Consider the following 20,050-nt stretch of genomic DNA (forward strand, 5'->3'; position numbering starts at 1 on the left):
TCTGTAACGCTCCCCTGGAATTTACAACGAATCGGACAACAATAACTCCACAAAGGACTCCTTGCACAGCAGACAGGCAAGACGAAGAGGCCGACTACTGAATTCACCTCCAGGTGGGTGAATCGCGCGAGCGGGGGAGGAGGGAGAGGAGAAGTGCGGAGACGGAGCCGCGCGGGCGCAGGACACAGACCTAGCTCAGTGCTCTGAGCTCGCTGCTCCCGGAACTACCGCCGTTGCGGGAGAGGGAAGGACTCGGACTGCTAGGGCTCCGCTTACGGCCCGCAGGGCTGAGGGGGCAGCATATAACACGGCTGAACCCAACGCTCGCTCACGGCAGACCTCGGAGCAAAGACTGAGGGAAGAGGGCTGAAATCAGTGGTTTAAGCCCTCACTGTCGAGCGGAGAACGGAAGCCCTAGGCACGGAGACTAGCCGCCCCCTCCCTACCCTCCCAGAGCTCGCCCCGCCCCCACCTGCCCGGTGCTAGAAGCGATAAAGTAGCAGTGTCGGATCAAAGGACAGAATATTTGCTGCTCTGAGAACTGTGGACCGCAGACACAGATTCGCAGCTCAACTAGTTCCGGCAAAGGGGAGGGAGCTGTGGAAGCAGGACTGGCTGTGGTGGTGGTCGCCGCCATTGCTCTGGGCCACCTCTCACAACTCACCCCGCCCCTGGCCCCACCTATCTGGGCGGATCCCTGCAGGAGTAAACAGAACTGCTGAAACAAACGGGCTCTGAATCTGGTGCAGAAAGAGCTTTGGAACTCCAAAAGCTCTTCGCATACCTATCAACCTGTTGCAGAAGACACTCCTGTAGATGTCTAGGAAGAGAAATAGTAAATCAGTGATTGCCATGAATAACCAAGGCAACAAGATAGCTCAGAAAGAAAGTGAAAAGTCTCCAGAAAAGGAACTTAGAGATATGGACCTTTGTGATTTAAATGACAGAGAATTCAAGATCGCAATTCTGAAAAAACTGAACGAGATGCAAGAAAACACAGAAAGGCAGTTTAATGAACTCAGAAACACAATCAAAGAACACCATGAGCATTTTACAAAAGAGATTGAAATCTTGAAAAAGAACCAAATAGAATTTCTGGAGATTAAGAACTCAATAGAAGAAATTAACAATAAAATATCCAGCTTAGGTAGTAGAGTTGACCAGATGGAGGAAAGAATCAGTGACATCGAAGATAGGAACCTGGAATTTACACAGAGGGAAGAAGAAAGAGACTTGAGACTTAAAAGAAATGAAAGAACTCTACAAGAACTTTCTGACTCCATCAGAAAGAGCAATATAAGAATAATGGGCATACCAGAAGGAGAAGAAAGAGGGAAGGGAACAGAGAATATATTCAAACAAATCGTCGATGAGAACTTCCCAAACTTGTGGACAGAACTGGATCCTCGAATCCAAGAAGCAAATAGAACACCTAATTACCTCAATCCCAACAGGCCTTCACCAAGGCACATTGTATTGAAGCTGTCTAAAATCAATGATAAAGAAAGAATCCTCAAGGCAGCCAGGGAAAAGAAGACGGTAACTTACAAAGGAAAGCCCATTAGATTATCATCAGATTTTTCAGCAGAAACTCTACAAGCTAGGAGGGAATGGAACCAAATATTCAAACTATTGAAAGAGAGAAATCATGAGCCAAGAATAATATATCCAGCAAAGATCTCCTTTAGATATGAAGGAGGAATAAAGACCTTTCCAGACATCCAGAAGCTGAGGGAATTTTCTAATACACGACCTGCACTACAAGAAATACTAAAGGAGGCTATTAGACCACCATCAACAGGGACAACTTGTGGCAACCAAAACATAAAAAGGGGGAGCGTAAAGGCCTGAACTGGAATATGGGAATAGAGAAAGTAAGCGGACTGAAGAAACTGGAATACTCTAAATATCAAACTTTCTTTTACATAAACTCAAGGGTAACCACTCAAAAAACATCCAAATCTGAAATATATACTGTAATAAAAGAAGAAACAGAGGGAAACATCATAGAATACTACCACACAGAAATAACAGACAACAACAAAAAGGCAAAGAAACAATGGAGACACAGCCTTACCAGAAAACTAAAGACAGAATGACAGGAAATCCTCACATATCAATAATCACCCTAAATGTAAATGGACTGAACTCACCAATAAAGAGACACAGAGTAGCAGATTGGATCAAAAAACTAAACCCAACCATATGCTGCCTACAAGAGACACATCTCAGCTACAAGGACAAGCATAGACTCAAAGTGAAAGGGTGGAAATTGACACTTCAAGCAAATGGTACCCAGAAAAAATCAGGTGTAGCCATAATGATTTCCGATGAAACAGACTTCAGGGTGAAAAAGATAACAAGAGACAAAGATGGACATTTCATAATGGTAAAGGGGACTATACAACAAGAAGACATAACAGTCATCAATATTTATGCCCCCAATCAGGGAGCACCGAAATATACCAAGCAACTACTAACAGAATTAAAGGGAGAAATTGACCAAAACACAATTATACTAGGGGACTTAAATACATCATTGACAGCTATGGATAGATCATCCAAACAGAAGATAAATAACGAAATCGCAGCCCTAAATGACACATTAGATGAATTGGACATAATTGACATATATAGAGCACTTCATCCTAAAACATCAGACTATACATTCTTTTCTAGTGTACATGGAACATTCTCAAGGATAGACCATATATTGGGACACAAAATCAGCCTCAGCAAATTTAAGAAGATTGAAATCATACCAAGCATATTCTCTGATCACAAAGCTTTGAAATTGGATATCAACTGCAAAAAGAAAGCAGGAAAAAACACAAATACATGGAGATTAAACAACATACTTTTAAAGAAGGACTGGGTCAAAGAAGAAATTAGAGGAGAGCTCAAAAGATACATAGAAACAAATGACAATGAAAATACATCCTACCAAAATTTTTGGGATGCCGCGAAAGCAGTTTTAAGAGGGAAATTTATATCATTACAGGCCTATCTCAAGAAACAAGAAAAATCCCAAATAAATAACCTCATGTTACACCTTAAAAAACTAGAAAAAGAAGAACAAGCGAAACCCAAGGTCACAGAAGAAAGGAAATAACAAAAATCAGAGCAGAACTAAATGAAATAGAGAACAAAAAGACAATAGAAAAAATTAATGTGACAAAAAGCTGGTTCTTTGAAAAGATTAACAAAATCGACAAACCCTTGGCTAGACTCACTAAGATAAAAAGAGAGAAGACACTAATTAACAAAATCAGAAATGAAAAAGGGGAAGTTATCACGGACACCACAGAAATACAAAGGATTATCCAAGAATACTATGAAGGACTATATGCCACCAAATTTAATAACTTAGAAGAAATGGACAAGTTCTTAGAAACATATAGCCTTCCAAGGCTGAATCATGAAGAACTGGAAAATCTTAACAGGCCGATCACCAGTAACGAAATTGAATCAGTCATCAAAAACCTTCCCAAAATCAAAAGTCCTGGACCAGATGGCTTCACCAGTGAATTCTACCAAACCTTCAAAGAGGATCTAATACCAATCCTGCTCAAACTCTTCCAAAAAATTGAAGAAGAGTCAGTACTCCCTAACTCATTTTATGAGGCCAACATTACCCTGATACCAAAACCTGGTAAGGACAACACAAAAAAAGAAAACTACAGACCTATATCTCTGATGAATACAGATGCTAAAATCCTAAACAAAATTCTAGCAAATCGAATACAACAATGCATTAAAAAGATTATTCATCACGACCAAGTGGGGTTCATCCCCGGGGCACAAGGATGGTTCAACATTCGCAAATCCATCAATGTGATACATCACATAAACAAAATAAAGGACAAAAACCATATGATTCTATCAATTGATGCAGAAAAAGCATTTGATAAGATACAACATCCATTTATGATTAAAACACTTACTAAAATTGGTATAGAAGGAAAATACCTCAACATAATAAAGGCCATATACGACAAGCCCTCAGCTAACCTCATAATTAATGGTGAAAAGCTGAAGCCCTTTGCTCTACGTTCAGGAACACAACAAGGTTGTCCCCTATCACCTCTGCTTTTCAACATAGTGTTGGAAGTCCTCGCCAGAGCTATCAGGCAAGAGAAAGAAATAAAAGGCATCCAAATTGGGAATGAAGAAGTTAAATTGTCACTCTTTGCAGATGACATGATGCTATACATAGAAAACCCTAAAGACTCCACCAAAAAGCTATTAGAAACAATCAATGAATATAGTAAAGTTGCTGGCTACAAAATCAACGTACAAAAGTCCATTGCTTTCCTATATACCAACAATGAAATCTCAGAAAAAGAGATAGAAAAAACAATTCCTTTTGCAATTGCAGCAAAAAGAATAAAATACCTAGGAATAAACTTAACCAAGGATGTGAAGGATTTATATGCTGAAAACTATAAGACATTTTTGAAAGAAATTGAAGAAGACACAAAGAAATGGAAAGACATTCCTTGCTCATGGATTGGAAGAATCAACATCGTTAAAATGGCCATATTACCCAAAGCCATATACAGATTTAATGCAATCCCCATTAAAATCCCAATGGCATTTTTTAAAGAAATAGAACAAAAAATCATCAGATTTGTTTGGAACCACAAAAGACCCCGAATAGCCAAAGCAATATTAAAAAAAAAGAACAATACTGGAGGTATCACACTCCCTGATTTTTCCTTGTACTACAGGGCTACAATAATCAAAACAGCTTGGTATTGGCGGAAAAACAGACTCATAGACCAATGGAATAGAATTGAGAACCCAGAAATAAAACCACATAAATATGGACAGATAATTTTTGACAAAGAAGCTAAAAACATACAATGGAGAAAAGACAGCCTCTTCAATAAATGGTGCTGGCAGAATTGGATAGCCACGTGCAAAAGAATGAAACTGGACTGCTATCTGTCACCATGTACCAAAATTAATTCAAAATGGATCAAAGACTTAAGCATAAGACCTGACACAATAAACTGCATTGAAGAAAACATAGGTACTAAACTTATGGACCTTGGGTTCAAAGAGCATTTTATGAATTTGACTCCAAAGGCAATGGAAGTAAAAACTAAAATAAATAAATGGGATTATATGAAACTGAAAAGCTTCTGCACAGCAAAAGAAACTATTGACAAAATAATGAGGCAACCAACTGAATGGGAGAAGATTTTCACAAACAGTTCCTCTGATAAGGGGCTAATATCCAAAATATACAAGGAACTCATGAAACTCAACAACAAAAATACAAACAACCCAATTGAAAAATGGACAGAGGACCTGAAGAGACATTTCTCCAAAGAGGATATACAAATGGCAAATAGACATATGAAAAAATGCTCAACATCGCTAATCATCAGAGAAATGCAAATGAAAACCACAATGAGATATCACCTCACCCCAGTCAGAATGGCTTTCATCAACAAAACAAATAGTAACAAGTGTTGGAGAGGCTGTGGAGAAAAAGGAACTCTCATACACTGTTGGTGGGAATGCAGACTGGTGCAGCCGCTATGGAAGGCAGTGTGGAGGTTCCTCAAGAAATTACGAATAGAATTACCATATGACCCAGCAATCGCTCTCCTGGGTATCTACCCCAAAAATATAAAAGCATTTCTCTACAGAGACACGTGTACTCCAATGTTCATTGCAGCTTTGTTTACGGTGGCCAAGACATGGAAACAACCAAAATGTCCTTCGATAGATGAATGGATAAAGAAGTTGTGGTACATATACACAATGGAATACTATTCGGCGTTAAGGAAAGATGATATAGGAGCATTTGTGACAACATGGATGGATCTCGAGAGAATAATGCTAAGTGAAATAAGTCAGACAGAAAAAGCAGAGAACCCTATGATTTCACTGATATGTGGTATATAAACCAAAAAGAACAAGACAAACAAATGAGAAACAAAAACTCATAGACACAGACAATAATTTAGTGGTTACCAGAGGGTAAGGGGGTGGAGGGTGGGTGATGAGGGTAAAGGGGATCAAATATATGGTGATGGAAGGAGAACTGACTCTGGGTGGTGAACACACAATGGGATTTATAGACGATGTAATACAGAATTGTACACCTGAAATCTATGTAAATTTACTAACAATTGTCACCCCAATAAAATTAATTAAAAAAAAATAAATAAAAAAAAAAAAATAAATAAAAGTGTTTCAAACTCAAATAAGGCATTCTTCCTTCCCCCAAAATGAGAACTTTAGCAAAAAGTATTGTTTAATATTACTTCAAGTAACAATCTACCTGAATGCTCAAAAATATAAAAATTTATAAAATTTTAACTTCAAATTTATTTAGTACAAAACTGACAAGGTGTGCACCTACTTAAAGATTGTAAGAAAAGCAATCAGATAACGATTTTATTAAGATAACCTACTACTATACTGACACATTTATAAAATTCTAGTCTAAGTATATCAGGTACCTGGCAATAGAGATACAGTAAACATACAGAATGAGGTTTCTATTCTATAATATTAGGTCATTATTTGCTAAATTAAGTAAATTGAAGGTATTTAATCATGGAAAGTTACTCATGAAAAGTATCCTCATTCTTTTGAGCATTTCAACTGCAATGTGTACTAACCCTTTTAATCACTTTGGCTGTTTAATCACTTAGAATCTTTTAAGTTTCCAAAGTGAAATCAAAATAGTACTAAAGGAGACCACACAATACATAAAAGTTAAAATGTTTTGTCCTGCATAAAACGCATGGATGTGTTGGGGGAGTGATCCCTAATGCATCTCAATTCTGTTCCCTGGGAAGTAATTAAGAAATCAGAGCCATTCACAGAAAATGCTTTACAGAGAACATTTGTCTCTAAATGGACTACATACTTCTATTTGTCTATGTTAATTTTCATCTTTAGGTTTGTATGTTCATGAAAGTTTAAATAAGCTACACTTTGAATTTAGTTTCGTCAAAAAATTGATATAAAAGATCATTAAGGTAGAGACTAACGCTTCCTCAGGAAACCTGATGCTTCTATTCCCCATCAGAGAATGCGGTGATATCTATTTAATGCTTAGCTAATGAGTAAATTTTGGTAGGATATACCACTGTGACGAATTTAAGAAAACTTAACACATAGCTCTTTATTAAGATCTCCATTTTCTTACAATCTTGACTGAAATCTCAGGAACCAGCGATAATTTAACCACAGATTTCTGAAGAAAGTCTATAGTGGTTTATGTTCAGAAACAGGGACCACCTGGAAACTTTTAATTTTACTCCTTCCCTGAAGAAGCTGGTACAGCTGAGTTACACACCTTTATAATCCCTAACTCTTCCACAAATTATATCGGTGATTAGTCATAAATTCCTAACAATTTATTGCTTTCAGTCAGTGACAATATGATTTTTCTGACTGCCAAAAGGTCCCAATTCTTCCACTGGGCCCAAATTGGAAAGAAATGTGTATATTGTGAGCGTAGGCAGTTTTTTTTTTTGTAGTCCATGAACCTAGCTACGGTAAATCAATAATTCTACTCGGTCACTGTTCAAATTCAATCCTGAATCAGTTTGGCAATCCCAAATGTCAGGGATGTGAAACTGTCCTGAACAAAGACAGAAAAACACCAAATCCCGTAGGTAAGTAATTTGGAAAAAAGGATCTCTTACACCTTCCTCGTATTTTACCACTTCTCTATTTGGCCTTTCATGGAGGATCTATTCTGTCCTAAAACTGAGAAAGGACTTTTCTTTTCTTGACAGGAGTATTTCATTTTAGTTTGTGGAAACAGTTAAATTTTTTGGCCAAAAATTCACAAAGGAAAAAAACATCGATGCTTTGAGGAAGGTAAGAGTTAAACTAGCAAGACTATGAAGCAAAGTCTGCCTTAAAAGAAAAAAACCCCAAGTTTTGCTATTTTTTCCCATGATATTTCCCACCCAAAAGTAATAAGGGTAAAGAACAAGTGGCACAGAGGCTTGCAAAAGCTGAAATTCGACTTCTGAAGAGACGCCCTAAGATGGTTTCTCTGGGCAGAGCCTCCCGAGCTTTTACGGCCCGACAAAAATAAATAAATAAATAAAAATAAATTACACATACAACATAACTAGTTTACTCCCTGGTAAAAACTTAGTTTCCAATTTTGGATTAAAGTTCTGCCTTTCAAAAAAGTAGACATTTTCTAACAGTTTGAAAGAAATGACTGCCCGCAATGGAGAATTAGAAAAACAAAAGTATCCAAAACTAAGGTATACCGTTTTAAAAATTCAAAACACCTTCTTATACAGTGGAAAATTAAGGCATACAAAATTAATTTTCAACTATGAAATTAACATGAATTAAACACACCCTCAGATTTCAATAAAATCGAATGATTAAGAATTCTGTAGCCTAAGCATAAAATCCCCAACACTGCCCACCTATGTTTTACTGCAGGCAGTTTATGTACTGTCTCGCCCTTTGTGCTCACTGGGGCTGGGATTTTTGTCTGGTTTGTTGCTGCTATGTATTTAGTGTCTAGAGGAGTATGTGACACACAATAGATGCTCATAAGTAACGCTGAATGAATAAATAAATAAACAAATGGATATGTTATGAAAGTATCATGCTTATGGACAGAAAGAACATGACAAATTTATTTATTTATTTATTTATTTTATTAATTAATTTATTTATTAGTTTCAGGTGTACAAAACAAGGTAATACTTAGACGTTCATCATTTATATCCCTCATACTGTGAACCCCCCTCCCCCCATCCACTATCCCTCCGACCTCACACTGAACCATCACATTATATATATAAAATTATAGTTGGCATTCATTAATGTTTAGCTTCTGATGTACAATGCCATGATCAGGTATCCACAGTATCCCTGAGGTGGTCTCCCAAATAGGACGCATGTCCATCGGATACCCAACAAAATCTTTACAACATTATAGAATACCTTCCCCAAATTAATTTTCAAAAGAAAAACCCTGAGGCCATCTTGTGGTTACCAGCTGCTTCCAAATCCCTTCACCTTTCCCCTTATCCCCAACCCCCTCCCACACACCCATCTAACCACTCTCGGTTTTTTCTCTGCGCATGACAAATTTATAAAACATAGTAGGTTTAGGAGGTAAATTAGAAAGAAAATTGATTAAATCACCATGTAGTATTTGTGTTGAAATCTCTCAATTGAGGCCTGTAAATTTATAATACAATTTTAAGTCAAACATGGTATTAGCCATCTTCTGAAACGCAAAGTCATATGTTGAAACTTATATGTACATGTAGGTCTTTTTAAAAAGCAAACTATACATATTACTTTTAGCTGATTTGTTAAAAAGAATTAAACTAGCTTATTCAACATTTCATATTTGTTAAGTGCCTAATATGTGTCAGAGAACTAGAAGGTGCTATAAAAGAGAGCTCCCAGAACAGGCTTAATTAAAGCCTTTTTCCATAAAAATGAAGTGTAAGAAAAAGTATGAAAGTTATTTAAGTTTGATCAACTGAATAAAACTTAAGTTGATAAATGATATAAAGCTTATTTAAACAAAAAGCTAACCACTGTAAAGACAAACAGTTATCAAGATTTGACTATCCTCAGTTGTGAACATCCTTAGTTTTAGGTATAATTCTCTGCGTCTCAGTTCTCCTCGTCTGGGGATGGAACAGAGTAAGAGGAATGGGGGGAGACTAAAAAGGCAAGATTTTGATGAAGATTCTAATTTGTCAAACAAAACAAAAACCTCGGTACTTGTTTCATCATTAAGCTGTCATAAAATGCAGAATGCTGGTTCAAAGAGGTAAAAATCAGAGAGAGATGCCACAATTGAGGAATAAGCAAAGAAAGTGAAACTGTAGGTTTTCATAAAAAATAATCTACCACAAGAGATTAAAAAATAGGATGTGCTACTGAAAATATTCAGTCCTCTGCTCTTGCCTTTGTTTCAGAATGTAATAAAAAGGAATGAACTACTGATAAAGGACACAAGAATAAATCTCAAATACATTACGCTAAGTGACAGAAGTCATACTCAAAAAGGTTTGCATCAGTTGATCCTATGTATGTGGCATTTTGCAAAAGGTAAAATCATAGGGACAGAAAACAGATCAGAGGTTGCTACAGGCTGGGCATGAAAGAAACGACTGACTAGAAAGGGGGATATGGGAACATTCTGGGGTGTTGGAACTGTTCTGTGTCTTGACTGTGGTGATAGTTACACACAACTGTATGTTTGTCAAGTCTCATAGAACTGTCTGTTCAAAAGGCTAAATTTTACTTATAGAAATTATGCCCCAATAAACCTAAAAAAAAAATTAAAGTTAAAAAAAAAATGAAACTAACCATCTACCAGTTAAATTTCAACAATCAAGGTTATGAATTTGCCTCGAATCAAATCATTTAATTTTTCTCCAAGCGCAAAATTGTAATAGACTATCTTTTTTTTTTTCCTTTAAGGAGGGCGCAGTTCACCGTGGCCCATGCAGGGATTGGTCCAGCAACGTTGGTGCTACCAGCACCACGCTCTAACCTACTGAGCTAACCAGCCACTTCCTATAATAGGCTATCTTTTAAAAAATCGTGGTAAATTAAAGCCAAATAAACTGCCAACTTAACCACCCACCACTGATGTAATTTTCAAAATTTAAATACAAAGTTTTATATGTTTTAGAAGGATACTGAAGGTATCACTTTATTTACTTTAAAAATGGGTATTTACCAGCAATGAGCAAACCAATAGTTTATAATTTTTAGCTTTTGGAACTAACAAGGCCAGAAAAAACCCACAAAGAGATGTTAGTTCTGAAGACCTGTAATTATGGGATTTTTCAAAATTGTTTTTGTTTTAAACAACATCTCAGAGTTCACAGAATAAGGTTTTGAGAGTCATTAGGAAGGCCTTAGTCTTCAAAGAAGCAGAAAGATGACATCTGCATCAGGTTCTAGCCCCATGGACCTTACACCACTTCCCAGCAAGCAGAACAATGGGGACAGCTTCAGGACACCGCATTTCCCACAATTTAGAACACATATTTCACTTCATAAGAGGCAACTTTTTGATTTTAACATAGAACAACTTTCAAGGCCATCATTCACAATGAAAGAATCTAGGTGATACACATGTAACTCAATGGAAAAAAGTCAAAACTGAGGAATTAATCAATTCTTGCAGATGTCTACAGCTCTTAAAACAACATATTCCATAGGAAAATCTGTATCTTTGTCTACAGTTAATAGACTAAAGTCCTTCCTTAAAAAACACCACCATGTCCATTCCTGTTTTATAAAAAAGCTAATGAGACCCAGAGAAGAATAATTAAGGCAGAACAAGATTTAAAATTGTTAAACATTGTTTGAATGATTTCCAAAATTTCAGCTAGAGTGATCCATGTATCAACAATTCTGTGTATACTACAATTAGGAACACAGTGATGAGTTTATCTAAACGAAATCTCCTAAAAATCAGATATTTATCAGGACATGACACGATGATAATGGTCCAGATAAACTTTTTAAAGGCAATTTTTCTGGAAAAAAGGTCAGAAAAGAACATTCTATATCAACTTTAGAATAAAAAACTTGAATCTTCCATACCTTTAACATCTGGATCATCAATATGTGGCTCTAGATTTTCTATCATTTCTTCAAGTTCCTTTCTGGTGGCCATGGTTATGTTTGAAGAACTTGGCATGGTGACTTCAGGTGTTTCTTCTGGTCTCTCTGGGCAGAGTTTACTCCCAGATCCCTGCTCAAGCTCTATATCTATATCTATTTCAGGAAGAGGAGTCCTCCAGAAATGGAAGGAGTTGTACAATTCCTGATCTACGAGAGCTGAATCTTGGGAGTTGGTGCCAACCTCTGGCCATAATGTGGACTTGTAGTTACCAGGCTTTTTATCATTCTCATTACTAGCTGCTTCCTGATGAGAGTCTGAGGACAAAGTACAAAGTAAAGACCTGTCCACTGGAACACTTATTTCACCTGGAGATTTCCTAGATGTTTCAGCACAATCTTCCATCGTGTTTTCCAGTTTGATACTGGAATTACTAATACTGGGATCTGAAGGAACATCCTCTGGCCTGAGTTGTACATCCTCTGGGACTTCTTGATCTCCGATACTTTTATTGTTTCATTTATTGTTTATCATTTCATTTGGGGGGGGGGGAAATGAAAGTATAAAAATAATTACTGAAAAAAATCAATGAAGGATACTATACAAAGCATTTTGACTTGTTAAATATTAAAAATTACAGATTATCCATACAAATTGAGTAGTTTATGTAAATTACTGGTAATGCTTCTTTTTCCATCAGTTGTTCTGTGTTCAGAGATGTAAACATCTGTTAAGCCTAAGTCTAGATATTAAAGCATTAGATGTTAGTTGGAGAAGATAAAAGTTAAGAATCCTGGGATTCTACAATACCACGATAATTTCCTAAATAAATAAATAATAGTAGGAACATAAATTCCTACAATGTATTTTAAGATACATTTAAAAAATTATGATTTTTTTAGAATTATGGTATTGCCACTCTGCTCCAATGACATACTGAAAAGTTGAGAATTAAAACCTATTTGCTTACATAAAAAAACAAAAACAAAAAAAAACCTCTATATAGCATTACAAAGGATCTTATTTTATTTACTATCTCATAAAATATTATTACAACCTACTTACGTATTTTAAGTAAAAAGTTATTTTTAATTTTTCCAGTTTCTAGATCTACTCCAAGGTTTTCCCAAAATGGAGTCATGACCTAATTGCTAAGGACAGATGGTACAAGTTCCTAAATTAAAACCCACTGGTTACCGCCATCCACTATATAAACTAAAGTACTACAACAAGTTTTGATGTTTATCCCCTACATTTATTAAATTCAATTATATTTAACAAATATGTATTGAGCACCTACTAGGAGCCAGGAAATGAAACAGTTTTTGAGGATTCATACTCAAGTGAGATGGCACATCTTGCTCATGAGATTATAATTAGAGGCAAATAGGAAAAGCGAATTTATAAGCAAATAACTGCCAGAGAGAATGGTAAATACAGAAGTATGAACACTGAACACACAAGGTAGAGATGAAAATTGAAATTAAAAGGTTTTAGAAGAAATGATATGAATTGTGTTTAGAAGAACCAATAATGTTTATGAAGCCAGGGGAAGAAAATGTACTGAAAGAAATAGCATATGCAAAGGGTGGTAGAGGAGGTATAACACTTCCAGAAAATAGCAATGAGTTTATTATGGCTAAGAGAAGGAAATGATGGACAACAAGGATGAAAAACTGCAGAAACCACAGCATTCCATACTAAAGACCTCTGGAATTTATCCTACAGGCTATAGGAAATAAAGTAGGAATTAAGAGACTTACATTTGTAGATGTGTTATTTTTGAAAGACCACTCTGGAAGCAGTATAGAAAATTGGTTGGAGGTCAAACAGGAGGCAGAAATATAGAGCAGGTGAGAGATAGTGATGACTTTCTGAATGAAGGCAGTGTTTTAGGGGCTACAGAAGAAATAAACACATTTATATGATGATAAAACCAATCAGATTTGTTCACTTATAGCATGTTGGAGATGAGAAACAAAAAAGGAAATTTGGAAAGATTTTCAGACTTCTGGCTACAGCAACTGATTATATCAGGGGTGTCCAAACTGCAGCCAGCGGGCCAACTGTGGCCCGCAATCCATTGTTAACTGGCCCACAGCAAATTCCAAAAATATATTTAGTTTACTTAAATAACCCAGGTGAGGCAATACGTACTTCACCTTGAGTGAGTGGCCTGGCTGTTTGTGTATTTTACGGCATATGGCCCTTGGTGAAAAACGTTGAAAAAAGTTTGGACACTCCTAGATTAGATGCTGGTACAAAACGCAGTTGAACGAGAGAGCTAATGAGTTCCGGTTTGGATAGGCTGAGTTAGGTATCTATGTTGAAGGTGGTGGTGATATATTCATGCGAAACTGGCCAGACACTGGAGGCAGATTTGGAGGTCATCAACTCAGAAGGATATGTGTAGGGCTCAGATGTGTGTGATGCAAGAAATACGAATGAAGGAAAACACGACAGTCATAGAATAACAGAGTGAAGGCATTTTTCTTGTATAAAAGGGGGGTAAAGATGAGCATATTTTTAGGCTTAGAGAAAGAGGTTATAAGAGATGAAGGAACTGGAGATACAGATTTATGAAATAACTGATAAAGCAGAAAGATGATGGGCTCTAGAATACAGGTGGACAGGTGAAGAGATACCTCTTTCTAAGAAACATGAAATAAAAGGAAGGATGGATATGTAGGTAAATATGTAAGGTGAGTGTGGGGAAAAAAATTAAAGGTGCTCCCTTGAAACATTGTGCCTTTACATATAAACAGCAAAAGATATTAAACAGAAGGCCTGCCAGGACAGTGCAAAAGGAAGGTGACGTTAACACTTATGTAATATCCCAGTTGAATAGCCACCTTAAATGTTCTCATGAAATTATCAACTTCCCTCTGATTAGGCTTTATCTCATAGCAATGTTCACATTATTTTCAGAAATCTGTTTTAAAAACACGCTATGTTGATTTTTAAAAAGTTTTTAAATACAGATAAAAATATTTAATAAGTCATCTGAAAACATACCACAGTGATAGCATTTTCAATTCTGATGTTGCCCTTCCATTCTTATTTCTATAAAATATATAGTACGCATATATAATAAAATTCTGTTACAACTATGAAAATATTTAACTACATGTTCTTAAGGTTTTTATCCCAACACTGGCATTACATTAATATAAAACTCCAAGCTTTTTAAGGACTCAGATTCCACTTTACTACTTATTCATAAAAATGAGGGAATGGCCTAGATGGCCTATAAGATCCTTTCCCTCTCCAAAATAGTTCTTGAACCTAGTGCTATTATGCAAAATAAATGCCTTCTATACGTGTATGAATTACAGCGGTATCTCGATTTTAGAACATGATCCATTCCGGAAGACTGTTCAAGTTCTGAAACGTTCGAAAACAGCCGACAGCTAGGCCTCAGGATTTTGCACTTGGCGGAAGCCGTGTGACATGTTCGACTTCCGAGATGTGTTCGAAAACTGAAGCATATACTTCCGGTTTACGGCATTTTAAATCGAAATGTTCGTCAATGGAGACGTTCGAAAACCGAGGTACTCCTGTATATATTATTTTCCAATCATGTTGTTCTTATTAAAAGATATGTAGTCTCTTGTTTAAAGAACATTAGTGGCATAATTGGTAAAAATTAAATGAAGTCTCTAGATTAGATGACATTATTGTATATATGTAATTTCTTAATTTTGGTAATTAGTCTGTGTGGTTATGTATTACTGTGATTTGAGGAAATACAGTGAAATATTTAAGGAAGATAAAAAGAGTATCATGTCTAAAATTTATTCTCAAAGAAGTCAGAATAAAATAAAGAAAATATGGTGAGATGTTAATATTTGGAGAATCTGGGTAAAAGGTTTATGGGATTCTTTGTGCTATTTTGCAGTTTTTCTGATATCATTCAAACTATATTTAAAAAATTATGAACAGGTATTGTCTGTTGGATATGAGGAATAAATGGGTAAAACCTATAAGACTTCATCTACATTCTAATTTAAGAAAGTTCCATTTAAAATATACAAAAAGAAAACAACTAAAACGCCATTTAGTATATAAAACTATTCTAAGGGCTGAAGTTCCTTGACCACTATTTCACCTTAGCATTCAGATTAAATTGTAATACTAAAATTAATTAAGACTATTACATTTTAATATTCTTAGCAGCAAAACCAAAAAATGACCAAATCATTCTATTTGTCTAATGTAAAATTACTAGTTTGTCCAAACTTCAAATTCTTAGTAGTTAAAAAGACAAAAAATTTCCCTAGAATAAATTCTGGCAAGAATTACTACATGTATGAATAACAGTTGCTTCAAAATATCAAAAATAATAAATTCTCTAAATATTGATTTTTCCTGGAGCTGGATAACAGTCAATGGCAAAATTCTGACATTTTTAATTGTCAGATTTCTATATATAAGCAAACAGTGTTTTGAAAATCGAGGAAACATGATTCTACATAATGAGAGAATGACTAGACTATCCTATCTCCTCTGAGAGTGTAGGTAATGAGCACTAGAGGGTAAAGCAAAATTTCTCTCAAAAAGAAACTTAAATTTTCTTTAGTGTCTACATAGTTCACAATTTATATCCTCAGAGTCACTGACTAGGAACAGAGACCACAGGACTAGAAAAATAAGTACTTATATGTATTTCAAGGAGAAAATGACCTATGGAACATCTGGTTAAAGAAGCAGAAAAATGGAAAGAACACTTTCCAGAAACATCTTTCAAGTACTGTGAATTAACTAAATGAAGTTTTAACAGCAGTGAAATACTTGCGAATTTGTACCAATAATAATCAATTTGACTTTCACATAATTGGCATTAAGCAAAACTGACAAAAACTAGCATACTAGTTTTTTAGTTACTTAAGGCTTTTTCAGTTACGTAAGGCTTTATTTTCAAAATAAATATATTAATAAAATACGTATGTTAATAAAATAAATACATTATTTCCTTATAATTCTTCACTCAAGATTTATTATGTGCAACCTACATGCCAGGCCCCAAGAAGGTGTTAGTATGTATATATAGAGATAAAAAACTAGATAGTTACACCAGATTGACTTGTAGTTTACTGGGTGATATACGCAAATACACAACTGAAAAGATATGATTAAAAATTAGTGCTCTCATTGCAGTCCCACTGACAGCCAAGATGCAAAAGCTGTGAATCTCCTGAAAAACTCATGGAAAGATTCCCAGAGGTATTGAGTTTAGAGACAGCAAACACGTTGACACTGACTTTGTTAAATGAGGTATGAATGGAATAGGAAGGGCTTCCCAAACAGAAGCAGGAAGAACCCAAAGAACATAATGTATTCAAGAAACAGTGTAATTGTTGGTTTGACTTAAAAAGAGAATGCTTATTTTACATAATTTAGAAATTCAAATGTGAATGTTTAATTCTGCTTCTGTAAATAGCCTTTATTAACACCTTCAAAGAACCATTACTAGCGCTCGAGCTCTGAACAACAGGGTTGCCAGTTTCATTCCCACATGGGCCAGTGAGCTGCGCCCTCCACAACTAGACTGAAGACCATGAGCTGCCACGGAGCTTCCAGAGGGGTGGCTGGATGGCTCAATTGGTCAGAGCGTGAGCTCTCAACAAGGCTGCCAGTTTAATTCCTTCATGGGATGGTGGGCTGAGCCCCCTGCAACTAAAGACTGAAAAACGGTGACTGGACTTGGAGCTGAACTGTGCCCTCCACAACTAGATTGAAGGACAACAACTTGGAGCTGATGGACCCTGGAAAAACACTGTTCCCCAATATTCCCCAATAAAAAATTGAAGGAAAAAAAAACAGAACCATTACTAGCCTGATCGAGGGTGAGTGAAACATAAATTTTGTATATAGTCAGATGTTTATAATCAATAAATGCTTCAAATAGTGTTAATCGATATTAAATGATTCCAGGGTCAGATGAAATAATATATAATAAGTAGTAGTGGAAATATATTGCCCAAACCTTCCTCACTCTGAGATATTTGAGAAATCTGAATTCTAAAAAACTAAGAGGACCTTGAGAACATGAACCAAGTTCTCTATTTCTATTAATATTTACAGGAGCTGGTTCTTAGTAGGTGCTCAATTTTCGGACAATCAATCAATCTTAATTAACAAAACAACAATTCTAACAAAGCTTAAACCAAAAGCCAGTGAAGTATTAAAGAGGTTGAACAAACTAATGATTCTAATAATGTGTAAGATAACTCTTCTTGAAGCTAGGAAATAAAACTACACAAAATCTTTTACAAAAGTGTAATACAACTCGTTCCTTAGCCAGAAACTCTGTTCCCTCCCCTACTCCATTAACACAATTCAATAGTCTAATAATATAGTGAAAATCCAATTCCATAAATAGTATTGACTTGACATTAAGACATACCTTATTACAATGGAAGAGAAATTAAGATTTGTAGCTAAAAGACAACTACCTTTAAATAGCTCTTCCAATAATGTCCTATACCAGTAGTCAGCAAACTACTGGCCACGTTATCCACACCAACTACTTTTGTCAACAAAGTTTTATTGGACCAGAGACAAGCCCATCTGTTTATGTGTTGTCTGTCTATGGCTGCTACACAGTGCAAAGGCAGAGATGAACAGTAGTGACAGAGACCGGAAATATTAATTATTTGGCCTTTTACAGAAAGTTTGCTGACCCCTGTCCTATATAATTCTCCGTAAATTTTTGTTTTCACTTACTAAACTCTAACTTTAAAAATAAACAAAAGTTGCATAATAGTCTTTGTACAAATTTGATAGTGAAAAGGTACACTGACTTTAAAAATGAAAAACAGATAACACCCCGCCCCCAATCATTGTTTTTGTCAAACTCCTTATAGCAGCTGTTTTCAAAAGAACTGAAAAACTTTGCTTGCTAGGAAGGTAGGTTTAGTGATTTTTCTTCCTTTACAAAAAACAGTACCTCAGGTTTGTTTGGCTATTCAGCAGGACAGTAGGAGAACGGGCAAAAAGGTAAAACAAGGCAGCAGAGAAGAAAGGAAGAACTGCCAAATCAAAACACCAAGAAAGCAAATATCACAGTATCAAGACCTACAGAAGAAAATGTCCATTAGCATCATGACAAGGGAGGGACAAGACACTATGGTAACTCAAGCATTACACTAGGGACTGTTTCAAAAACAGGTTACTCAATTATTACAAGTGCATGCCTGTAAAAGTTTGTGCTTATTTCTCATGCACTAAATAAGGTTTGAATTGTTTTTTCCATAAGTATATATTATAACAAATTTAAAAGTCTAAAACTCAAAGTTTTGAATGTAAAAAAAATTTAAAATAAAAATCAAGAGATGTCCTCTTTAAGCTTCATTTTAAAATCTGTTGCCCTATTAGATTAATACACTTAAAATTGATATTCTAGTTAATAAGTACACTAATTTGGTGTTAATCATTAAATTACTTTCCCCTTCAATTGGGAGATTACAATTATCATTCTGTAGACAGAGAATCCAAGGTCCACAATTAAATTAATTGACTGGAAGGAAAAATAATAGTAAGAAATGCACTATATACTAAAACATATCCTAAATTTAAAAAAACAAACCCTTTAAATTGAATAACCATTACCTCATATATTCTAAACGTCAACACATGGTTTACTAGGTAAAAAACTTATTAAATAAACTTATTTCAAACTATTATCAACTCTATCATTTATAGTTTTCTGTGTGTCTGGCATCAAGCTCAGCGTCACGTGCATCTTCATCTACTCATCTAATATATAACCAACCCAAATGACATTTAACAGATGTATTTAAAATAAAACTCTGTAAGAATATTTACCAACTTGTACAATCAAGGAAAACAGTACTCTCCAAAAAGAACGCTTATTATAAAATAAGTGAAAATGAAAAAAATGTTCACAAGCAGTAAAACTGGAAAGCAAAATTTTAAAAAATTGTACCTATTTTGGTCTTCTACTGCTGTATCTTCTGAACTTTTGCTCTCTTCTTTAAAATACTGGCCTGAGCTAGATGGATTAGCAAAAGTGGATATGAAAGGTCCCAGAGACTGAAAAGCTGCTTGGCGAACCTAGGAAGAAAAAAAGGACCATAATAAAACATAAAAATACAGGATTATTAATAACCTACTTTCCACACACTGAATAAAGTATGTTTAAGACAGTAATTTTTTTCTTAATGAAACCCAGATTCAGAACTATAAATCATTATTCAGCTAGAATTTAAAATTCTTTATAAAAGATTTTCTCCTTTAATTTTTTTTATCCTGGCTTGAATATTTAAACCATGAAAATATGAATATGAGATCCTATAAAACATTTACATGGAACAAAATTAAAGAAAGTCTTATCATGTTCTCAAGAACAAAAAGAATGAAGTCAAGATTTCAAACAGAAAATATAAAGCAATAAAGTCACAAAATGTGATAAATCCA

The 20,050-nt window shown here is 35.3% G+C and overlaps 1 protein-coding gene across 3 annotated transcripts in view; it reads right to left on the reverse strand.

The window, feature by feature from the left end:
* Positions 1-20,050, reverse strand: part of PPP4R1 (protein phosphatase 4 regulatory subunit 1) — a 72,347-nt gene that overhangs the window by 17,418 nt on the left and 34,879 nt on the right. For all 3 annotated transcript variants that reach the window (XM_081079039.1, XM_081079038.1, XM_081079040.1), the window contains 2 exons: positions 19,560-19,687; positions 11,593-12,116 (listed from right to left, as the gene is read on the reverse strand). In XM_081079039.1, coding sequence (XP_080935165.1) covers positions 11,593-12,116; positions 19,560-19,687 — 652 coding nt within the window. The remainder of the gene's footprint in view (positions 1-11,592; positions 12,117-19,559; positions 19,688-20,050) is intronic.

This window comes from Rhinolophus hipposideros (assembly GCF_964194185.1).
Source record: "Rhinolophus hipposideros genome assembly, chromosome: 17".
Taxonomy (NCBI): Eukaryota; Metazoa; Chordata; class Mammalia; order Chiroptera; family Rhinolophidae; genus Rhinolophus; species Rhinolophus hipposideros.